Source organism: Octodon degus, unplaced genomic scaffold, assembly GCF_000260255.1.
Source record: "Octodon degus isolate 3935 unplaced genomic scaffold, OctDeg1.0 scaffold00067, whole genome shotgun sequence".
Lineage (NCBI taxonomy): Eukaryota > Metazoa > Chordata > Mammalia > Rodentia > Octodontidae > Octodon > Octodon degus.
The window spans coordinates 9938469-9962410 of NW_004524643.1; the positions used below are offsets into that span (position 1 = coordinate 9938469).

At 42.9% G+C, this 23942-nt stretch overlaps 1 protein-coding gene across 8 annotated transcripts in view; it reads right to left on the reverse strand.

The window, feature by feature from the left end:
• Plekha7 (pleckstrin homology domain containing A7) overlaps positions 1–23942 on the reverse strand; it is a 230731-nt gene that overhangs the window by 44366 nt on the left and 162423 nt on the right. For all 8 annotated transcript variants that reach the window (XM_004634911.3, XM_023719439.1, XM_023719437.1 and 5 more), the window contains 5 exons: positions 22894–23005; positions 22000–22104; positions 19619–19691; positions 18434–18534; positions 12384–12559 (listed from right to left, as the gene is read on the reverse strand). In XM_004634911.3, coding sequence (XP_004634968.3) covers positions 12384–12559; positions 18434–18534; positions 19619–19691; positions 22000–22104; positions 22894–23005 — 567 coding nt within the window. The remainder of the gene's footprint in view (positions 1–12383; positions 12560–18433; positions 18535–19618; positions 19692–21999; positions 22105–22893; positions 23006–23942) is intronic.

A 23942-nucleotide genomic window follows, 5' to 3' on the forward strand; every position in this document is an offset into this window, starting at 1 on the left:
GCGTGGCCAGCTCAGCCCACCAGGGGGCGGGGCTGGCTGGCATGTGGTGCTGGGGGATCGAACCGCGGTCCCTGTGCTTTAGCTTAGCTTAGCTTGTTCCAAGTAGGTGTTTTAGACCACTGAGCCATCTCTCCAGCCCCCATAACTATTTATTAATATAGCTCCAAAAGACATTCTGAGTTCCTGCAGGTAACAGGCTTACCTGGCTAATTGCTATATACCCACTTCTGGACAATGCCTCGCATGAAGAAGGTACCCTAAGTACTACTGTATTAAAAAATAAGTGACACATGTGACAGTCTATGAAATCTACTACTTGTGTTCTCAATCTTATCTTTCCTTTCTACTGCTTGTCTATCTGTCAGGATGGGGCAGTCCAGCTTGGATAGAAGGCTCATTATGATTTGTGTCTAGATGTCCCCCCAAAGACTCATGTTGTCATGGAGCTTTTTCAGAAGTGGCTGAATCTAGAGTGTGTAATTGATACATGGTGCAATGCTGGGATTAAGGGTGCTAGAATTAAGGCTAGGTGATGGCTGGATAAGTCCACTGACTGCACTGGCACTGCCCTAATCCTGGTAGACTACATACAAGGTAAGGCATGGAAAGAGGCTTCTCTGTCCCCTTCCTTGTTGCTTTTGCTAAATTCTGCCACCATGAACAATTGTGGCTCTGCCATGTGTGACTTGGAGCCTCCACAAAGGCTGAAATGGATTGAAACCTCTACAAACTGTGAGCTACATAAACTTTCCTTTCCTTAACCTGTGGATATCAGGTATTTCATCTTAGCAATGTAAGAAAAGTAAGACAGTTTCTAAAGCCAGATCTCTCCCACTGGCTTCTAGTAGAGCCCAAGTACAGTTGACAGTTTAATTAAGTCTTCAGTAACGGTAACTTAAAGAACAGGACAGGGCCAGCCAAATAGCTCAGTGGATTAAAGTGTCTGCTTACGCAGACGCAAGGACCAGGAGTTCAATTCCTTGGCCTGCTATGCAGGCCCCACCCCTGGGGCGCTGAGATGTTAACTAACACTGGGCATGGTGGTTCACACCTGTAATCCCAGCACTTGGGAGGCTGTAAACAGGAGGATCACTATGAGTCTGATCCAAGCAGTGAGACCCTATACACTCCATCCTAAATACTAAAAAAAAAAAAAAAAAAAAAAAAAAAAAACAGTACAGGTACTTCTCCCCGTGATCACTGATACTTCTTACTAGGCGACAGCTCAAAGAGGAATCCAATAACACTGACTTATAAAAAACCTTATACTGGCAATCAGACTTTAGAGCAAAGGAAGTAGAGGCACGGAAAAATGACTTTGCCAAGACCACAGAGTCAAAACAGTAGGGTGCCTGGGTTTAACCCCAAGTGGAATCCAGAGCCTGGGCTGAGTTCTACACACATTTGTCCTCTGCTTCTCCATATGTATGTTCATGGATTACATCTCTATAAACCTGGAAAGCAAGGAGGGACTGGAGTGAACTAAGACTGGAGAAGCTCTGGGACAGGATGGGTTCTTCTTTCAAGGCCCACCTCCTTTGGTAAGATGTTTCTTTCCTCACCTCTTTGGGACAGGTCCCAGTTGTGTTCACACCACCATTACTCAGCACCAGAGACATAACTGTGGTTTCACTGGAGTCACAGGAACATATTCTAGCCCAGTTCAGATAGGCCAGAAGAGTTACTGGGGACTTTGGGATGAGGCAGCCCATGTAGACATGCTCCTTAGTTACAAATCAAAAAGGTTCTAGCCTTCAGATGCACCCTTGGGGGCTTGCCGGTTAGCTCAGTTGTTCAAAGTGTCTGCTTGAGCAAACACAGTCAGGTGCGGGGACCACAGTTTGATCCCCAGCTCCACATAGCACACCAGATCCACCCTTAAGGCAGCCTGAGCCAGCCAGAAAAAAAATTTTTTTTCTCAAGATGCACTCTTGAAATGGCAAAGGCAGCAGGGTCTCCATTTCTGAGAGTTTATAACAGAAATGCTGTTGTGGGTACATTTCAGTGGTCAGACCTCAGGCATCCTTGCAACTGCCTCAAAACCTCAGCTGCCAATAACCAGCAAAGACCTAGGGCACATGCAACCCAGGCTGGAAGACACAACATCAGTTACTGAGTGAAAAATACAATTCCCAACACAGGGGCTGCTTCTTATGTGCTGCTGGCCTCAAATTTGATATGGAGAACTGAGAAAAGTGATCATACTTCTCATTGTTGAATTACTAATGCCTCTTTCATGAGAATCCCAACCTTTATGGACAAAAAAGATGCTGTTTGGACCTCCTTTTATTTATAACTACAAGAAGTCATTCCTCCCACCCTACCCTGTATCCACCGCCCTTCTGACAAGAGCATGTCCATTTTCATCCTAACCCACTCTCTGCTGACTACTATTCTTCATCCCACAGAGGCTCCAAAGTCTTAATGACCAGTTGAAGGAAGAACACATAGCCTGATCCAGGCCACTAAGAGTTAGCCCTGGGACTTTCATTGCAGCTGCTCTTGAGCTGTTACAACCATGTGGGGAGACTATGAGAATGAAGCCATAGAACTTGCTCTGAGGTCCCAGAGCAGCCATACCTCAACTGAATGCACCTTTGGGTTTTCTGGTCCTAACCAATCAACTCCCTAATGTAAGTTAGTGTTTGGCTTCTACTACTTATCCTGGAAGGACTATTATACCATATTATAATGACGTATTTGGATTGTGATCTCTCAGGGCCCTTTCATCACTAATGTTTAGGGTTTTATAAGCTCAGGAGTAGGAAAACAGGGAAAATAATCAGGGGCCTATACTTAAAGAACAATTTTTATTGTAAGTTTACAAAGGGACAGCTCTGTTTCACGAGGTACATAATAGGTTTTAATTGACTTCTTTCCTTGAATCCTCATCACTGTAACTCTACTAGCAGCCTTTGGGTTGCCCAAGTTGGCCTTTATCTTCTTTACCACTTCTCAAATTCAGGAGACCACCCATAGAGATGGGCTAAGGCTGCTACCCAGGTGATGAAAGGTCTGCTGCCCTCTGGGTCAGATCTGACGAATTTGTGGAATTTTATGCCCTAGTCTCTACTCTGTTTTCTCTTGCTATGATATATCCAAGGAGTTACTCCAATTGTGAAACATAAGTAACTGTATCTTCTTGTTATTCACACCCCAAAGATAAACGCTACTTTGTCATAAGAGCCAGAGAGTGAAATATGCCACCTACATGTAGGACATCAGAACCAAAGGAAAATAGCTTCTTCAACTCCAGGACTCAAGAACTGGGATACAATATCATAATCCAAACAACAATAATGTACATTTTTCTTTCTTCACTAATGAATCATCATGGATTTACCAAGTACAAATATGTTCCCTGGAACAGGAAACTCGGGGTATAAGAAAGCAGAGACAATGACCATGGTAACCATATTTAATACTCTTCGCATAAATAACTACTAAATAATGGATTTTGTTAATCTCCTCTAACCTGGCAGCTAATTTCACAATAAATCTAGTCCCTATTGAGTATGTACATATGAGGATACATATACCCATATATGCTAGTATTTCCTAGAAATCAAATTTTTTTTTTTTTTTTTTTGGGTACTGGGGATCAAACTCAGGACCATGCCAAGTGCCTATGCCACTGAGGTATCTCCCCAGTCTGGAAATCAATTTGATAGGAGATAATAAATTCTTTTTGTCAGATAAACTCAGAATTTATAGCAAAATAAACTCTTAGGGTAGCTAAAAAATGACAGTCTACTTGCCACTGGCAACTTTCTAATCCCTAAGACTTTAGGGTTATAAATGTATCCTTATTCCCATGGCTCCTGAGACTTATATAAGATGCACTTCTGCAGCTAGGCATGGTAGCACATGCCTGTAATCCCAGCACTTGGGAAGCTGAGGTAGGAGGATCTCGAGACCAGCCTGGGCTACAAAGTGAGCTCGACACCAGTCTGAACTGCATAGCAAGACACTATCTCAAAGAAGACCAAGAAAAGGTGTACTTTTGTGCCCAAAATATTCAATCTGTAAGTGAAGAAAAGAAAGATGAAGATATTTTCTACCTTCTAACTTTACTTGATTTACATATTTAATTTACTAAGCTATATTCAAGGGCAAAAAGTTTTGATTTCTTTCCTATCTCCTTGCAGTCCCAACAATTCAACATGGTCTCAAATCAGGAGACTTATCACAAAGGGAATCTGCACAATTTAGCACAATGATGAGAAAGAATGAAACACCTCTCTGTTGCCCATGACCGTGCTTAGCCCAAATGACCTGTGCCTCTCTCAGATGGGCTATTTCTGTGCAAGTCACTGCTATTCTCATGAGTACCTGCAACCAACAATGGTCCAAAAACACAAGGAATTTCTCACTCAATGGCCTCTTTGTCCATTTGTATCACTTTTTGAAAACAACAAACTCAGAAAACACAGGGTTTACACTCAAAGAAATCTATATTCAAGAACTGCTGCTAGTGAGCCGTGGTAGTGAACACCTGTAGTCCTCAGGAGGCTATTGTAGGAAGATTGCCATAAGTGGGAGGCCAGCCTGATCTACATAGCAAGACTATCTCAAAAAAACAAAAACAAAAAAAAAAATCAATCTAATCAATCAAAGAACTGATGCTATCACCTATAAGGTGAGTGACCCTGGGCAAGTGATCTCTCTGCTTTCGGTTTCTTCATTTGGTAGATGGAATAACAGCTCCTGCCTCCTTGGGTCATTATGAGGATTAAAGGAGACCAGGTAAGGATAGATGGTATGCCCCCAACATCTATTGTCTGGTTCTCTGCCAATATTTCAAAACAGCAGTACACCCAGAAAAAATTTTCTAATTTCATTGCTAAACTGAAAGAGATCATGTGACACAGGTCTGGCCAGAAGGGTATAAGTAAAATTTCTGGGTGTCTTTCCAGGAAAAATTTTTAATAGAAAGCAGGCTTACTAAGTCTTCAATTCTCTCTGCTTGGGATTTAGATACCACTGGATTGGAAGGCAACAAAAATGAAGATGGACTGTTGGCATGAGGTAATAGAAAGGCAGGGGTCCTTGAGATCATGGAGCTACTATACCAGTCTGGACTCTACCTCTGATTTCCTGTTATGTGAGAAAACCAAACCTTAATTTGATTATGTTAGCCTCAGTGGGAATGTTTTATGACTAGTAACCCAAAGTAAACCCCGAGAAAAGGGGCAAGCTTATCTTTGGCTGGAGTTGGGCCATTTCAATGTATCACAGAATGCTGCCTGTCTACTTGGAGCAAACTCCTGTTTTTCTTTGCAAATGAAGAGCACATACCTCAGATTGGAAATAGTTCCCTCAATTCTTCACAAGAACTTGAAAGTTAACAGATCTTACCAAGAAACTGTGTGCTGATTATTTCATTCTGTCTTTAAATCCTTCACTTTGCCAGGTCAATAAGGAGTAATTGCCTCTATTTTAATGCTAGAAACACACACATATAAATCTCATTCAAAGACTTGGGTTAGGGGATGAACGATACCTTGCAGGTGCTTAGTCAAATTGTGGCCCCATGGCAGACACAGTCTTTCTGGTATAATCTCCCTAGAAGGCTCCCTCCCTGCGTTCACCTAAATGATCAATCTAGCAGCCAAGAACAAGATACACACCACTAACAGTCCTGAGAGGGTTTGATCTGCGCCAGGCCAGGAGGCAAGAGTCCTATCTTGGAATAGACTTGTGTTTTGATAGAGCCTGAGTCCTGGGGATCAGCAGCCCCAGTCTCAAATATGGTGGATCCAAGGCCAGAACCAACAGACAAGCTTGTACAGAAGGCTAAAGAAAAGAAAGGAATCCAAAGTAGCTGGCGAGCCCTCAGGCAGGCTTCTGTCTCAACTTAGTTTGTAACATTTGAGGGAGTAGCTGATGTGGAACAATGGAGACAGGCACTGGCTTCTTCTCTTCCTGAGTTAAAATAGGGCAGTGCCCCTGGGACAGACAAGGTACCCACTACCTTTCATGCTGTCTGCTCTATCTGAATTAACAATAGAGGGCCTAGCAGCTTTGACCACACACAACTCTCTGGGCTACATCTCCCCCCAGAGAATCTCAAGGGTGTGGTAAAGCAACCCAATTGGCAGGCTGAGGCTGCCTGCTGCTTTAATAGAGTGGATACTAAAGGTCCCTGATGAAGCTGTGAGGTCTGAGAAACCAGACTAAGCAGAGAAGAAAGATGTTCAATCACTGCTGAGTCTCTCCACACCTTTTATATAGCAAGTTGTATCACCTGTCACAGCTTAACCACGACCCAGGGTAAAGCTCTGACACATGCTGCCTTACTCATTTTCCAACTTTCTACAAGTCACAGTCAAAGTAACACATTTTATGGCCAATGCCTAAGTTATTGTTAGCATATACTGGGCACTACTGTATACTGGAATTTTGGCATGTATCATGTCTAATCCTTCCAACAATCTGGCACAGTCAGGACTATCAAGTCCAGAGAGGCTAAGGGTACTCATCAGGGTGCCAGAGTACTTTCAACATATCGTCTCTAAGGAAGGTCAAGAATCATGGTGACAGCAGCTGTCAACAATCGGACACTTATGAAATGAAAACCACTACACAAAGCACTTTTTTTACCATCACACAAACCCACATGACTGGTAATGTTATTATTCTTTCATTATAGGTAATAAAAGTGAATCTCAGAGGTTAGCAACTTGCCTGGGGCCATGCCCCAGGGATATAAGCAGGACCCAAATCCCACTCAATCTGCCGCCAAAACCCAGCTCCTAGCTAAAAATGCTTCTATTAAAGCAGATCTACTTAATCCCAAATTGACCAAAGTTTGGAAAAGCTAAAGTCTGAATTCTCCAAGAGCATGCAGATGGCCCAATATATGAGGGTCATTTCTCAGCAGGTTGAGTTCCTATGCACAAATCCTAGACTGCTCCCAGCCACCCCAAGTCTTCATTTGAACATCTTATAGGTATAAGCTTCACAACTCTTTTGCTTGGTTCATCCATCCATCCATCCATTCACATGCACAGCCAGAGAGAACATCCATTTGCTTATTAACTGAACACTTAATATTATCCAGGCACTAATAAATGAGCTTATCATTTTCAAGGAGCTCATAGTCTGGTAAGGGTAGCAATGAAAAAAATTAAGCAAGGAGAGAACTACAGGAAGGCTATCTACCACCCTGAGTCAGGGAAGGAGGATATGAGATAAATGTAGGCCAAGATCTCAAGGATGTGTTGGAGTTTTGCATACCTGACCTTCTTACAATAATTATGCCTCAATTACACATCAACCTCTACAGAGGCCTTCCTTGACCACCCGAACTAAAGTGGCTACTCCACGGCCCCTCTTACCCTAGCCTATCACCCTGTTTTACTGTCTTCATGCACAGATTACGATATATATTGTTTTACTGATTTACTGTTTGACCGCCCGACCTCCATGAAAGCTGACTTTGTCCCTCTTTGAATACTGTTGTGTTTTCAGCATCTTCAGCAGTGTATAATACACAATATGCTCTCAATAACTGCTAGTAGGGGGGAAAAAAGACTAAATGGATGACTGTATAAATATATGCACCAGTTCACTAAATGGAAAAGTTAGAATGATTAAGGTAGAGAATGGGGAATGACAAGAACATGTATATGGAACAAGGCCCACGCAAGGATTTAAAAATCCTGGAAAGAGGGCGGGGGAGATAGCTCAGTGGAATAAATGCTTCCCTGGCAAGCACAAGGTTCTTAGTTTGAGCCCTAGTACCACCACCAAAAAAAAAAAAAAAAAGGCAATCAATCAATCCTGGATTTTACTCTGAAGATAACTAGCCTATACATTCCTCCAGACCCAAAACAGGATTTCAGTACCACCAGAAAAGCCTGGAAACTGAGAAAGGAGTTATCTCCTGAAATGCCTTTTGGTCTGAGTTGTCAGTTCTGAGATCTAGAATTACAAACAGGAATGCCTTGCTTAATGCTTTAGTCTATTAGAGAGGATAAGGCATCTTCAACTAAGTTAAGCCCAGTGGGAATCAAAACAGTCCAGAGGCCGGCAAGTGGCAGAATACAGAACATGGGAGAAAAGTGATGATAGACAGAGGAGACAGAGCACAGGCTGAGTGTCCCCAACAACACATGGGGTAGAGGAGGGTCTCATTCATGGGATGTAAAGCCTGTGCAGAAAACAAAGGCAGGGGCTGGAGAGATGGCTCAGTGGTCTAAAGCACCTACTTGGAACAAGCTTGGCAAAGCACAGGGACCGCGGTTCAATCCCCCAGCACCACATGCCAGCCAGCCGTGCCCCCTGGTGGGCTGAGCTGGCCACACACACACATACACACACACACATACACACACACACACAATAAATAAATAAATGCTAAAAAAAAAATTAAAAAAAAGAAAAAAACAAAAAAGAAAACAAAGGCAAAGGCAGGACATACAGAGAGGGACCTCAGCTCTACTCCTGCCTGAGGAATTCAGCAGTAAGAGCCTGGAGGAGACAGGCACTGAACAGAAGCAGGCTGCAGGCTAAGAGATGGTTCTGTGAAGAGCCTGGGGTGCTGAACCACAGCTCACGTTGTTATGAGATAAGCAAGCTTGCCAGGGACAAGATGCAGTATGTTCACAGGAGACTCATGTTCAATGAGATCCAGAGGACTAATGAAATTAGGGGTGTAAAGAAAAAAGGGCCAGTAATATTATGAAGCCAAATACCCTGCAAGCTAGGGCATCTGACACAGGGTACCAACCACGTCTCAGGCATCATATTTAGTAATTATCCTACACATTCATTTAGTCTTTATAATGATCCTCTGAGCTAAAATAAAATTTAAAGTTTACAAAACATGTCATTTGTATGACACAACTAGAAAGTAACAAATCTAGGGCTTGAATCCAGGTCTGTCTAGCTTCAGAAACCAAGCTCTAGGAGGAGATGCTAAAGGCAAATAGAATACAAAGTAAGCAGTGAGGGGACAACTGGCCGAATTAGCTGCTGGTTGTTGACATTCCTTTACCCTCACCCAACAAGCCACTGCTGGGTCCTCTGCCATAGCCATAGCTCTTCCTTGGGAATGTACCCCACCTTACTCTCAGCCTCCACAGCCTGAGTGGGGCACTAACCTATTCTTGGAGTGAAGTATGTACCAGTCAGTCTGTGTCAATCAGCATGGTGCATTCCCTGGTCACAGCAGATGGTGTACATGTGATCAGAGAGCTTCTGATTCTTTCTTGCTAGACTTGAACCTGAATGGCACAAGTCTGGGGTCACTGCAGCTATTTCACCACCAAAGCCCAGATACGCCAGGAACATCCTTATGGAGCTCAAGATTGAATCCTACCCTAAGGTGGACAGAGCCCAGGGCCTAAGAGAGTAATTTAAAAAGATATTACTAGAGCCTTGAACTCAGCTGCTCGAAAGCCAGACCCATGTTAAACTTTTTAGTTACTTAAGACAATAAAATCCCTCTTTAAGATAAACTTGTCAGTATTTCCTGTCACCTCTAATCAAGCACAATGGTATTTGGCTAGTTGTGATGGTGTACACCTATAATCCCAGCACACAGGAGGCTGAGACAGGAGGATCCTCACAAATTTAAGGCTAGCCTAAGTTACATGGGGAATTCAGCCTAAAATGCATAGTAAGATTCTGTATCACAACAACAAGAACAAAATGCTGATATTTACCATCATTCATAAAGAAAGCATCTGCTTACATGACTAAGGACAGAAGGATCAAAGTGAGAAACACAGAAGAGGATAAAAGCTACTGCTGGTACTGCCCACTTACAGTGAGAGATAGTTCCAATGCACATTACCAGGCTGGAAGAGAGGAAAGATTTAGTCCTGCCTAACAAATCACTTTAAGTAACCAAATGTCTGAACATCTTATTCTGGAAAAACAGAACATAAGTTTGCATTTGCTAGGCTGACAATTTTCATCTCTCAAGAGGAGAGAAGGAAGGAAGAGGAAAATGGTAGTATGTCTTTATTTTCACTCAGAAGGTAGAACAAGCTCGCTCTTTCTTTCTTCCTTTCTTCCTTTCTTTGTTTCAAACAAAAGGAAACTTGGACAAATATGATCATGGGATTTTTAAGAGTTTTTTAAGGGAAAAATGTGAGTAAGATTCAAAAAGTTAGGTAAAATGTAATACCTTGAGACCTTAAAAGGAAATGAGTCTCTCCAGAATCAAAATTATAAGTAATAGGGGCCGGGGAGATGGCTCAGTGGAATAAGCGCTTCCCTGGCAAGCTCAAGGGCCTGAGTTCAATCCCGGTTCCACCAAAAATAAAAAATAAAAAATTGCAAGTAATTACACATTCTTCAGGCAGGTATAAGTTTAAAAAATAAAATCCAAATATTGGCTAGCAAATTATTCCTTTAGTCCTTGGCAGATGTCACTTATCAATCTTAGCACTCCTCCCTGTTAGGTAAAATTCCTTTACCTAGTACCATAGCCAGCCACAATGAGTGAGCAAAGTTAGGATATGTTACGGTTTAAATATGAGGTACTTGAGCTGGGGAGATAGCTCAATGGAATAAGTGCTTCCCTGGCAAGCACAAGGTCCTGAGTTCAATTCCTGGCACCACCAAAAAATAAAATAAAATAAATAAATATGAAGTATTTTCTCAAAGTCTCAAGCTTTAAGGGCTTAATTCACAATGTAGCAATGTTCAGAGGTAGGGGCCTAGAGCGGTGACTGGATTATGAAGATGCTAACTTCATCAGTGGATTAAGCCATTTAGCAAAATGAACTATTAGGAGGTATGGTGCAGTTAGAGGAAGAAGGCCACTGTGAGTGTACCTTTTTTTTTTTGGCGGAACCAGGGATTGAACTCAGGTCCTCGTGCTTTCCAGGGAAGTGCTTATTCCACTGAGCCATCTCCCTGGCCCATGAGTGTATCTTTGAAAGGTATACCTTGTCCCTAAGCCCTTCCTCTCTGTCTCTGCTTCCTGGATGCCACGAAGTGAGCAGTTCTGCTCCACAATGCCCTTTTCTCATGTTTCTATCTCATCACAGATTTAAAAGCAATACAACCAGCTGACAATGGACTGAATCTCTGAAATCATGTCAGTGACACTAAGTAGACACCAGAAGGTTACTGGGAAAGGATTTTAGATCATAGACATGATGGAAAAATTCAGGTTGGATTACAGGGGTAGAAGGCAGAGTCAAAACTGACCTAACACCTGTAGTTAAGAGTCACTCACTGAGAGTTGAGGGGATGACTGCTCGAGAAGTCCTTACTTTTGTCCTACTAAAGAGATTCATTTATTCATTCTTCTAATCTCTCATTCAATTATTGAACAGTCATCTGAGAGCTTACTGTACAACACATGTTATACGAAAGAAACAATGATGCTGCTTGTGGGAAGCCTAGAACACTGAAAAGTAGATGGAAGGAATAGGGCAGAGTGACAGATGCTTGGATTGAGGTGTTATTAAGGTCTGAAGGGAAGGGTCTGAACCTACCTGGCCTGTTGAAAGAGACTCACTGTCTAAAGCAATGGTCTGTCTGCCTCAAGAAAGAGGACATGAAGCTAGGAACAACTATGAGTACCAAAGATTACAGAAACATGCATCAGAAAAGGTCAATAAGCTAAACTACACCATGTGAAATCTAGACTTTGTACCCTTAGCTCACTGGACAATATGCCCTCAATTTTTTTTCTTCTCATCTTTTTGAGACAGTGTCTCACTCTATAGTTCAAGCTAGCCTTGAACTCACTTTGTAGCTCAGGCTGGCTTTCTCTTGCTTCAGCTTCCCAAGTGCTGGGATTATAGATACGTATCAACCACAACGGCTTGCCCTTAGTTTCAAGGCCTCACTGAAGGAACACTGTTAAAGTAGCCTCTATCTACATTAAGGAATCCAGATAGGGACAAATGAGGTATGTGACACCTAAATGCATACTCTGACCTTTTAAGAGGTCACCTGCTTTCTATGAGCCCCTTGGCTCCATTCATACTGCTGCTGGGTGTTTCTCAGGCAATGATCTACAAACAACAGACTCAGGAATCTCACAACTGCCAGGACATGATGAGGCACACCTTCTGCTGGCAAGATCTTTCTTCCCTGCCATGCTCCTTTCTATCTCAAAGTTGTCCTTTCCTTCTACCCAAGAGAAAACAACAACAAAAAACCAAGTTTGTCCTATACAGTTGGGCTACCCCTCTGGACCTTAATGTCTCTGTATTTGTGAACAAACAGGACTAGACAGTGTCTAGAGGAGCTTCTAGCTGCGGCGAAAAAGCATTAGTCAGTTGTGCCTTCTCTTGCTGAAAGTGCTCCTAATTAAAAAGTACTGAAAACAGAGGGCAAGGCTTACTACCAGTGGGTGAATGATAGAAGGCAAGGCACCAAAGGATTCATTCAGGACCCCCAATAGGACTGACCTCTTCAGTGATGATCGAGACAGCACCTGTGCAGCCTGGTTCATGGCCCTCACCCAAGCGTTCATGTCCTCCAGGGTGTCCGCACTGAAGTAGTAGGTCCTCATGCCTGACTGCTCAGCCTGGGAGCCTGCCATGGAGCTGTTGTAGATGAGCGCCCGCATCCCTGTGTGCACGGCCTGTGAGTGAGAAAGCCAGGACAGAGGTCAGCACACATTTCTTTTCTGGAAACATGAACAAGGCACAGTGCTCTTCCCCTGCTAAACTAAAACCCCTAAACCTGCCAACTTTTCTCCAAATCTAAAAAAACATGATGGGCATGATTTCATTTTTCTGTAGATAGGCCCAATGACAGCTGTGTCTCTTACTCCTATTTAGGGCAGGGTATAGAGGCAAGGCTTTGATAGGAAACAGACTTTTTGTGTGTACGGTGCTGGGAATCAAATCCAGGGCCCTGCATGCTGGGCAAACACTACCACTGAGCTATAGCACCAGCAGAACAACTTTAAAAAAAAACACTCATTCTGTAGAAGCAGACACTTGGGAATTTGGTTCTTCTGAAGCATGCAATTCTTGCTTTGGCTAAAATCAGATGAGAATTTAGTCAAAATCCACTGCAACAGCATGTGGCTTAGTATAAGTGTTCACTGTGCTTCAACTTCTTAGCATGAAATGTAATGTGTGTCCATCAAATAGGTTGCTGCGCTGTCTCTCTAAAACATACTAGTGAGGAGGACAGAGCTCACCAAACCTACTAGGTGCCTCCACCTCGCTGTGAGTGTACATGTGTCCTCATAAAGCACTTTGGAAGAGGTTTGGCCGGGGGGGAGGGGGATGAAACATGACTGAGATGGTTTCCAAAGCAGAGTCTCCCTATGACTTTTATTTTTTTTCCATAATTTTATTGAGAAATAAATAGCAATGAGACAGTTTCAAATCAAACTGGTAGGACAGTTCCAATAATTAACACATTGCATACTCTCGTCCTTGTGGTTATTTGTTGTACAAGACACAGACATGATATCCTATTTACAAACATCATTAGAACAAATGCCTCTGTTCCTTGAATTAAGAGAATGTAACTATATATCTATCCTAACCATTTTGAATACACATACAAAATGGTCATTCATCTATATCCCTTTTGTTTAGTTCCATCATTTAAATGTTATAAGTGTGTGAACTCAGTAAAATATTCCAAAATAGTCCAGTAGTCAATAATAGTATTGGGTCTTCCACTTGACTGGCAATGTCAGAAGTTGTTGACCTGACTCCCCTGCAGCTCAACATAACATGGCTTTATTTCTTGTACTTCGTTTTTATACTTTTCTGCTGGATGGTTAAGACCAAGATAAAGCAAGACCTATGTAACAAGAACTGTAGCTTTTGAATCTGATAAGGTCAGTGAAATCCCCTCAGGATTTATCCTGAGACCCTGTACCTCAGATTGCACAACCTTTGTCAGTGTCAGCCATGTGCATGAGTCACGACCATTGCTTGGCCAATGTGCTCTCTGTGAAAGCCTGAGAGAATATTTTCTCTCCGTATGACTCTCCTTACGCACACTCTACATCATCGATCACTTTCCTCTTTGACCCCATAATCTCCTTGATCAGAAAATTTGGGACACAACTGAGTTACATGATGTTACAGTACAAGTTCTCATATGTCCTGAGTCTTAACTGACCTTGGAAGGCTAGGGCCAAAATTTTGGCTTTCCTTGCGGCCCTTCTTTTTCTCTAATTTTTGGCCTGCAAACTTAGGTTGTTAACCCTCCAGAAGAGAATCGGTATGACTTTTAAATTTGTAAGAAAAAAAGTTCACTCAAGCTACACAGGAAGATGGTGTAGAAATAGGAAGATTTACAGGGTGACCAGGACATTCAAATGTGTCTATCTGAGTACAGATAAAGCAAAACTTCAATCTGATTTTAATGTCAACGCCTTTAAAATGTAGGGAAAGAATCTCTGCTTGACGGATGTTGCTAACGAAGCTCTGAGATATGAAATGACTTTCCAAGATACTCACATAAGTAACAGATCCTTCTCGCCATTTACTACTGATACTATTTATTTTATGCACTTGCTTATCACCTATTTATCATCTCTCTTCTCCCTCTAGAATAGAAGTTCCATGAGAGGAGGAGGCTTTCTATCTTGTTCACTACTATTTCCCACCAACAGTTCATTGCACATAGTAGGTAGGCACTCCATAAATTTTGCTGAATGAATGAAAAATTATAGATTTACAGTCTGATTCCAAGTTTAAGCTTCTCTGTAAAATGCTTTACGCAGGTACTATCCAGAACTATGGGCAAATATACACCGATCCTATAATCTGGATCCATGATAAAAGGCAGATCCCACCAAGACCAGCCAGAGAAAACAAATGAGAACAAATAAAAAGCTGGAAAATGGCAGGCTTTTAGAATGAATGGAAGGAAATGTCTGAGGTGAAACTTCACTATTTACTTCTGCCTCTTCTCCTGGCATCCAGGTCTAGAATGCCTATCAGACACAGGGCTGCTTCAGGCATCTACATGCCTGAGTTCATCCAGTTCAGGGTCAAAGAAGTCTGGGCAAACAGAGCCTGCAGCCAAGACTGGCCAAAAGAAATCTCATATCCTTCCTTTACACATCTCACATATTGACTATAGTCCCAGAAGTACTCCCCTGTTTGGTGAGTTGCAACATCTTATTGATGCTGTGAGAAGAAGTGAATAAGAAGAAACTTGTGCAGGTTTTGCTGTGATTCAACAGAAATTCTTGGAAAAGTTCCCTAAGCAATGTCCTCATAAGATGTTAGACATACACTCCCAGCACTTCCTGCGCAGCCAAAGAGGGTCTGAACAGGCACACTAAAGAGTTGTTGTACCCAGAGGTACAATGACTCATGGAGCTAGCTTTGTCCAGAAATCAACTTAGAACACACTTCAAGCATACAGGCATGAGCTCCACACCTGTCTTCAAATAGGCCTTGGGAATCACAGCCACCATTACAGAGGAGTCATGCACGGTTGTAACTACAACTGTGTTCACTAACCCAACTACCAACAGGTATGTGCAGTTGCTCTGGACTCTGAAGACCAGGTTCTCAGGTGCATTCTGACTGTGCTGGGGCAGATATGCAGACTGTGAAGACAAAAGGTCCAGGGAGCTTCCTTTCTATCTGGCCAGAGGACCCAAGCTCAAAGTGCCGCAAGTATGAGGGTCCAGATTATGTGAAGTCTTCTTACTTCTGCCTTTATGTCATCTTGGAGATAGTTCCTCTCTACTCTTTGCTTCTCAGTTAACACAATCCCACTAGACAAATATATGACTGAATAGAAACCAAGATACACTTAAAGAAATGACACAAGGTCAGCAAGATAGCTTAGTGAACTAAGTGCCTGCTTAGGCAAGTGTAGAGACTGGGGTTCGATGCCTGTTACCATATACTGCCACCCCTCCACACACATGCTGAGCCAGCCACCAAGACTGGAAACCAAGTGTGGTGGCACACGCCTGTAATCCCAGCACTGAGGAGGCTGAAAACAGGAGGATCAGTATAAGTCCAAGCTGCATAGTAACACCCTGTACCAAATATATATATATATGGAAAAGAAATGCTGTGAGCAAGAAAGCGTTTATCTCAAAACACAGTGCCCCTACAACTACAGCTATGCTATGCCGGTTGTTAGATGATGGGTCTAGACATAGCACTAGTAAAGGGAACCAGAATCCTCCTGCCCACCAATACCCTTCCCCACTGTCAGACTTTAGAACAGAAAACCAGGTGGGGAATACAGGGATACCAACGAGGTCAGGGCCACCAGCTGACTGAGGCTTGAAGGGCTAGATCTCTAGAGCCTTGCAGCTGTTTGTGGAGCAGACTCTGCTCTCAGAATCTGAGGACCCCAAACACATGGCACATTCTGACAGGTCTAGTACATCTTCTTGATAAATTCTTTCTAAGGAAAACTCAGGGGATATGAATCTAAAATAAATAAAAGATTTTCCTAGAATCTATTTTCACACTTCCCAATGAAGTGTTAAGATGAAATATGTACAGACAGAAACAAATTACTTTGAGGATATTACAGATGCTGTCTCCCTAGTCACATGCAACATTGTTAGCCAAATTTCTTGTTCAATAGTAATGCTCAAGTGCCAAGAACAAAAGGGTTTTCTGAGTAATTCTTTCAGGGTATAAGAGCCAAACCTGAAACCATTTAAAAATTATCTTAGTGAGACTCTCAAATGATATAGTAAGTAGTCATTTATTCACATCACCCCATCCTCCCGCAGTATTCAGGAAGTGATAGAGATAAGACATGGGAGAAAAAGTAAAAAGGAAGAGAAGGAAGCCCCCCTGCCCTAAAATTGAAAGAGGACAGAATTCAGGGCCAAGTTCTGCCTCTATCACCTTCTAGCTTTGTGACTTGGGACAAGTTTCCTAAGCTTTCAGAACCACACATCCTTAATCTCTAAAATGAAGGCAATTAATACTGACTTCACAGGCTCTTGGGAACATTAAATATGGTAAGAGGTATAAAAGCACTTGGTTTTATAGACAGAAGACAATATTGTTCTATGCACCATGACACTGGGAGGTGCCTAGAGGGGAAGAAAGGACTAGCTCAAGCCTGCGGGTGAGCAAAGCAGAAGCATCAGCTGGTGCTCCCGCGATAAGGAAAAGGAGCAGGAAGAGAAATCGACTTTCCAAGCTTCACAACTACCAGAGACTCCAGATCAGGAACCTGGAACAGATGACCATTTTGGAAAACCCTCTCAGACTGAGGACCAACTGCTAATGCCAAGGTCACTACATGCCAACACTCTCTTTCAATCCTTCTAAAGAACAGTTTGTATTTTCTGCAAGGTTATTTCTGGAAAGGGTGAGTTCTGCATAATCTCTGTTGTAGTACTGACTGTATAGTGCTCATCTTGCACCCCCAACATGGGACAATTAAGCAACAAGTGTAGCAGAGACAGAAGTCCCTATCCAGCCAGAAGTATACCAACCACCACATACCTTTAGTGGCCTCAGAGGACTGTACCTTGAGGATAATGGAATTAAAGCTGCAGTGCTCTCTAAGATTTACGTTTCAACTATCAAGAAAACAAATCTTTTTTTTTTTAATATTTATTTATGTATGTATTTATTTATTTATTTATTTATTTTGTGTGTGTGTGGCCAGCTCAGCCCACCAGGGGGCGGGGCGGGCTGGCATGTGGTGCTGGGGGATTGAACCGCGGTCCCTGTGCTTTGCTTTGCTTAGCTTAGTTTGTTCTAAGTAGGTGCTTTAGACCACTGAGCCATCTCACCAGCCCCAAGAAAACAAATCTTAAGTCTGTCATACACCATCCTTCGGGGACCCAAGAAACACCAGTAGTTAGGGAATATTGGGAGGACACCGATGGAGAAAGAAGGCCTTGGGACTCCTCAAGTCTAGGCCTAACTACTACCTTCTTATGCCCTCCACACAGGTGCCAGAGGGCATCACAAGATCCATGGCCTTCCAAGGACCACAGCCCCAATTGCTCCAAATGGCCCAGCTATTAAATAGAAAAGGGGTTCTGCTTGGGGACCTTCCATAATCTGGAAAAAAGTAACTTCATCCTAATTATTTTTCAAAAAGATAAAGTAGGCAAACCTGATGAACTCTTCAACATACACAACCTTAGTCCTCAACATGAGTTTTCACAGTGCAATTAACCCTTTTGTTGTGAGATCATCAGCTGCACCACCTGGACACTAGTTAGACTGGCTGACTGTGGTAAGAAGAAAGTGTGAAAAGGGCTGTATACGACACAGAATTCTAAGACGAGCAGCCATAGGGAAAGGGGAGTCTAAAAGTTTGAACAGACAGGGGGACTCGAAAGCTCAGCTTCACATGGGAGTACAGGTGACATCATAACGTTCTTGTCTAAATAATTTTATATGTTGGTTCTATGTCTGACAGTCTCTCCTAGCAAACTTCCTTTCTCTCCCCGCAAAAGCAATTTCTTTCCTGAAGACATTTTTGAGCACAACTGTTAGGATGGAACTGATGAATCAGCGAAGGGTAGCACCTTAAAGGAGTACTTGCGACTTATTCGATCTTCAGGGGCCACGGGCGAGATCACATAGCTGGGCAGAGGTATGCTTCCCAGGACCACTTCTTCTCGGCTGTCTTGAATGGAAAAACACATCAGAACAACTTTTAGGGCACCTTTTCTGGGCACCCTACTTAGGGTTTTTTCTGTCTTTCAAGAGCTACAGCCATCTCCATTTTCCAAGTCTCATAGGTGCTCCCTGTGCATGGATGTGCAGAGTGGGAACACACAGGTGAGCTAGACGTGGTGCTCTCCCTGACAGCATGTGAACGGAGAGAGTCATGTAAATACATCCAATTCAACCTAGTTCCTGGGAAAGGGCAGTGTGCCAAGTGTAAGCGGGTACACGGTTTGGAAAAGTCACAGTTTGGAAGGAGTTTTATGTTTGCTCAAGGATGGAAAAGAGTATTCTAGGCAAAGTGTGAAGCTCACATGCAAACAATCTTCCCACTTCTATTCTCCCCTTCCTTCAAACCTCTTCTCTACCCAGTGGTCTCTTACTTCCTAATGACAGGGTTGGTCTTGTTGCTTTTCAACTCAAAGGCACTTGCTGACTCCCCACTGGACACAAAACAAAGCCTTAATTACCCCCTGCCTATCTGTGACAGCCCTTTGGTCTTGGCCCTAATCCATCCCCTGAGCTGTATCTCAGGATACCTCAGGAGTTTTATCTTAGCATTCTGTCTGTCACTCTGTCTTCTTCTGAATCTGAGACTTTCCCAAGTTGTGTCTTTTCCCTGTAATGCCCATCTCTACCAACATGGGCAAACCTCTACCAATCCTTAAAAGTCCAACTAAAATCCTATCTCTTCTAAGACTTCTTAGATTCTAATAGAGAACTTTCTCCTCAGTCTCCCAAATAGAATCGCCTATGGATTTTGGAAGTCTTGGAAGAGACCCTAAATAAGAGGTAAAGTGGATTCTATTCACTTGAAATCAATAGCTTGGCCTTTCAGTGTCAAGATTGGTAAAACTGAAGTCACCATACAAAAATAAACACACATACAAAAATAAACACATGTAAAAAATACTTGGCCAAGTAATGGGCTCCTAATTAAGTCAGGCTATTGGTCCAACTACTAGATTTAAGAAGTCATTATTTGCAACTCCTCACCATGCTCTGGCAGAAGGAGCCCTTGGTGGCCTGAGCCTTCAGCTCACCTTTATAGTAAAATAAGCAGTAATCAGCAAGAACAAACCACCTCCTTTTCCACAGTCTCATCCCGGAACTGTCCTACAAAACAAAGCAAAGCAGTTAGGGAATATCTGAACATCCTTTTTCCTTCCAGTAATATACAACCTGATTCTAGAAGCAAGACTTGCCTACATTCATATTTTCTCTTAAGAAATTAATGAATGTTTAGCTGAACAGCTATTCTTTGGATGGCACATTACATTTAGACTCAACAATAGCTTATTACTGGTAGTTGGCTTTTTGGTCTCCTGGAAATGAATTTTTATAATCTACCTTCTAGAAAGAAAAGCATGAAATAAAAAACATGTCTCCTATTATTAAATGAATCTATTTAAATAAAGTTTTGTTTTGTTTTAGGTGCCATGCTATAAAATATCTTTCTTTATGTTGATTAGAAAACTGAATTTACATAATATTGAATAGAGTGTAAGTTAGCTAATTAACTGAAGCAAAGCTCTCATTTAACTAGGCTCATTTCTCTCCCATAAGGGTCTGATTTTGTTGTTGTTTTCCTTCCATTCAATGTAAAGAGATTTGGATTCACTTTGCTATCAAATTTTCTTATGAGTCAGTCTTTAATCATCTAAAATGTAAGCCTTTACATTTAATAAAGAGCATTTTAAATAATCATGAAAATTAAAAAACATGGTTCAAGATAGAAAAACAGCAATGTTATAATAGTCATTTTCTAAAGCCTAAGAAAGCTTCAGAGATGCTTTTAGCTCAGAGCTGTTAAAATCTCTTGCTTATACAGAAGGTTTTGATAGGCTTGAATTAAGACAAAACAACCTTGATAATTTCTAAATCTACACACAAAAACTTTGTTCACCCTCCACTCATTAAACTGCTAAAAAATATTTAACCTGATGGTGACTTCTACTTATCACTTTTATCCTCTGTCAATCAACTGGATTTCTAAGGTCTCAGTACACATCATCGGCTCCTTTCTTAATGGCAGCCCACTTACCCATCCCTCCACAGTGGTTCACATCACTTCCCCTGAGAAATACTTCTAGGCTCCTCAGACTCAGCTGTGCCCTACTAGGTGTCCACAGTGCTCAACACAGACCTATTCTGGCTACAGGAGAGCCAAAGACTTGGCAAGGGGATTGGCGCAGGAAAAGTTATTTATGGTCTCTTCCCTTTTCTGCCATGTATCCAAGGTGCACACTTTGTTGAAAGGAGGCAGGAATGTATATGCAAAAAAATCAGAGGGCTAAATTATTCAAATAAGAACAGAGCTAAGAGGGAAGAGGAGGGCAACTAGAGAAGGTGGAGCTTGAGGTAGGTCTGTTAGAAGAGGCTGAATGAGGTGGGAATGGTCTTGGGGAACAGAACTGTGAAAGCAGATTTTATGAGGGCTTTGAGTGATTCTTTCCTCGTGATATGTGACATGACTTTCCTAAGGTGAACAACAGGTAGCTTTAGGAGGATGCTACTATACAGTAGGTGACACACTGGCCTGGGTGATGATGTGACATGAAGTATATGCTACTTTCCCTAGTAGACAATGAGATCCTTGAAGGCAAGAACGGATTGTTACTCATCCCTTTAATCCCAATGGGAGAGTGCTCAAAACATAGTAGGCACTTGGGGAATGATGGATGGATGGATGGATGGATGGATGGATGGATGGATGGCAAAATAAGAAGGAAGGTGACAAAAGAGACATGGTCTCTGGCCCTGGAAATTCAGAGTTCACCATGTCCAGACAACCAAAGACAGATGAATTGGGGGTGGGGAAGGACATGAAGGATGATTTCAGGGGAGACAGAACTGCCACAGCTTGTAGACTAAATGGAGAGGGGAGGATAAGCAGGTAATGGTGCTGAGATCTCTAACCTGCACACCTGGAAGAGAGGCAATGGTATCACATTGCTAAGATCCAGAAGAAGCAGGCTAGGAAAAGCAAGAGGTAAGGGAGCAGGAGACAATGAGCTAAGTATGGCTGATTTACATGGAATATGAGGTGATAAGGAGCAAAAAATATGCCAGACAAGGAGGAGAGGAAAAGATAGGACTCTTTAGCCAAACAACAACAAAGACTTTAACATCAGAAGGACAGGTGCTGGGAGAGGGCTGGCAGCCTGGATTCAGGCTGACCCAATCACACTAGGGTCTGGACTCTACAGCAGTCAAGGCCAGCAGAAGCCAAAGTTGTCAAGTGAGTTCGGGGAGAGAAACTGTAACCCTTGGAGAAAGAAGCTCAGTCCGGTCATCAGAATGCACTTGCTCCAGACAGACTCAAAACCAGAAAGCTTCTGTGCTTGTCCCCAGTGTCCTGAGGCCGGAGAAGGGAAAGAACCCGGCAGGTACCTCACCCTATGCTCCCCCTCAGCCTCCTCACCTGCTTGTGCAACCAGCCCCTCACCACCACTGGCACATTGGGGTTCCTCCGAATGGCTTGATCCCTCTTTCCAAAACTATGTACTTTATTGCTGGACTTGATGATCTAGGAAAAAGCAGAATGAAAGTCTAGTAGCTGAGGGTTTTGGGAGGCACAAAAAAGCACTCGGCTATTAGGAGGGCTGTCGGCTTTCTCTGCCTTACTCAAAGTGGCAGCACCCTTTGATCAGAACAATGCTGAGACAGAACAGGCAAGCACATGGCCACAACATTTAATTAAAAAGCTGGCCCGAGACCTGGCAAAGTTCCCAGCTGGGTTAAAAGAAATTTGAAGGGATTTTTTTCAATCAACTGTCACCAGCAGCTGTTAGCTCTAATTTGTCCTGTGGCTTTCTGGAGCAAAGCTAGTTTTTGGACACAGATTTTACAATCTCCTGATATTTGCACCACCTACCTAGGTTTACCCCTCAGCACTCTCTTGCTTTCTGTAATTCTGGCTCTTTTCCTTGCTCCTCCAGTCAGTGTCCCACACCCCAAGCACAGAAACTTTTGGGCTCTTCCTAACAACACCCTCCCTCAGGCCCATCAGATACCAAATCCTTCCTGGTTCTCTCTAACACACATCCCATGTAAACAGAAGTGTGGCCTTCTCAACACATACCAGGAAAGAGAGATGCGCACAAAGACCCAATCTCACTCCTGGTCTGTTGGTGATCACCTGTTTTCTAGGATAAGAGACAAAACTCTTCTTGATCTTAATTTTCTGACCGGTCTTTTGAGGAAAAAACTTCTCATGGTTCTTTCTCACAAAAACTATGGTGATGATCAAGTGGGCTTCTGGCTAAAGGGGGACCTGGAAAAATACAAAAGGCAAAGCTAATGGCTAGGAGCTCACCTTGGGTCCAGGCTTGGCCTCCAAGGTGGACGTAGTCCCAGCTGTGGATGATTCACTGACCATGCTGGACGGTCTTTGGTTTCTCTCTTGCTTCGACATATGTGGGTTTGGCCTGAGGGAAGAGGTAGTGGCATTCAGAGTAAATGACAAGTTACACAGTGCAAAGTAGAAGTTTAGATTTACTCTAGACTGGAAAGGGTGGCTTGGCCTTAGAACAACCCAAACCAATCTTTGGAAGACTATCTGATTCCAGATGGCAGAAACAGGGACACAATGTCTAGCCTGTCCTGGTGCTCTAAGGAGTCAAGAGGATGACACATAAATCTCCAAAAAGACAGACTGTCATCTCTGTCTGCTATCCTTAGGTTCCCACACTTACTCTTCTACTCAAGTGGCTATGACAGATGCCCCATCCAGTGGGCATACATCACTCTTTGCAGAAGGCAAGAGCAATCTGTGTACACACACACACACACACACACACACACACACACCTTCTACTTCCCCAGATCCCAAAAGAAGCTGTTTTTAATAAGACATCACTTGCACACATATCTACACCCTCACATACATACAGAGAATGCTTACGTAAACACCAGTGAGGCTTGCCTCCAAAAATAGATTACTCAACAAAGAGTCCTATTCTGAGAACACTACGTTTTGCCCAAAAATAGACATAATGATAATATTAACCCCTTGTGCCATGCCTGGAGAAGAGAGAGAGATAAAGTAAGCCTCAGGTTCCAAGGAGGATCCTGGTGCTTCCCCATCTGCATCCCTGCAACACAGCCCTTACTGCTGGAAAGCTGTCCCAGGAGGGCCAGCACTCTGGGAACATCTCAACATGACACTCAAGAGAAACTAAAGAAAGGGCCAGCCAGATAGCTCAGCAGATTAAAGCACCTGCTTAGGCAGAGCACAGGGACCAGGGTTTGATCCCTGGTATGCTGAGCCAGTCTCACCCCTGGAGTGTGCTGAGATGGCGATTAAGACTGGGCATGGTAGTGCATACCTGTAATCCCAGCACTTGGGAGGGTAAAAACAGGAGG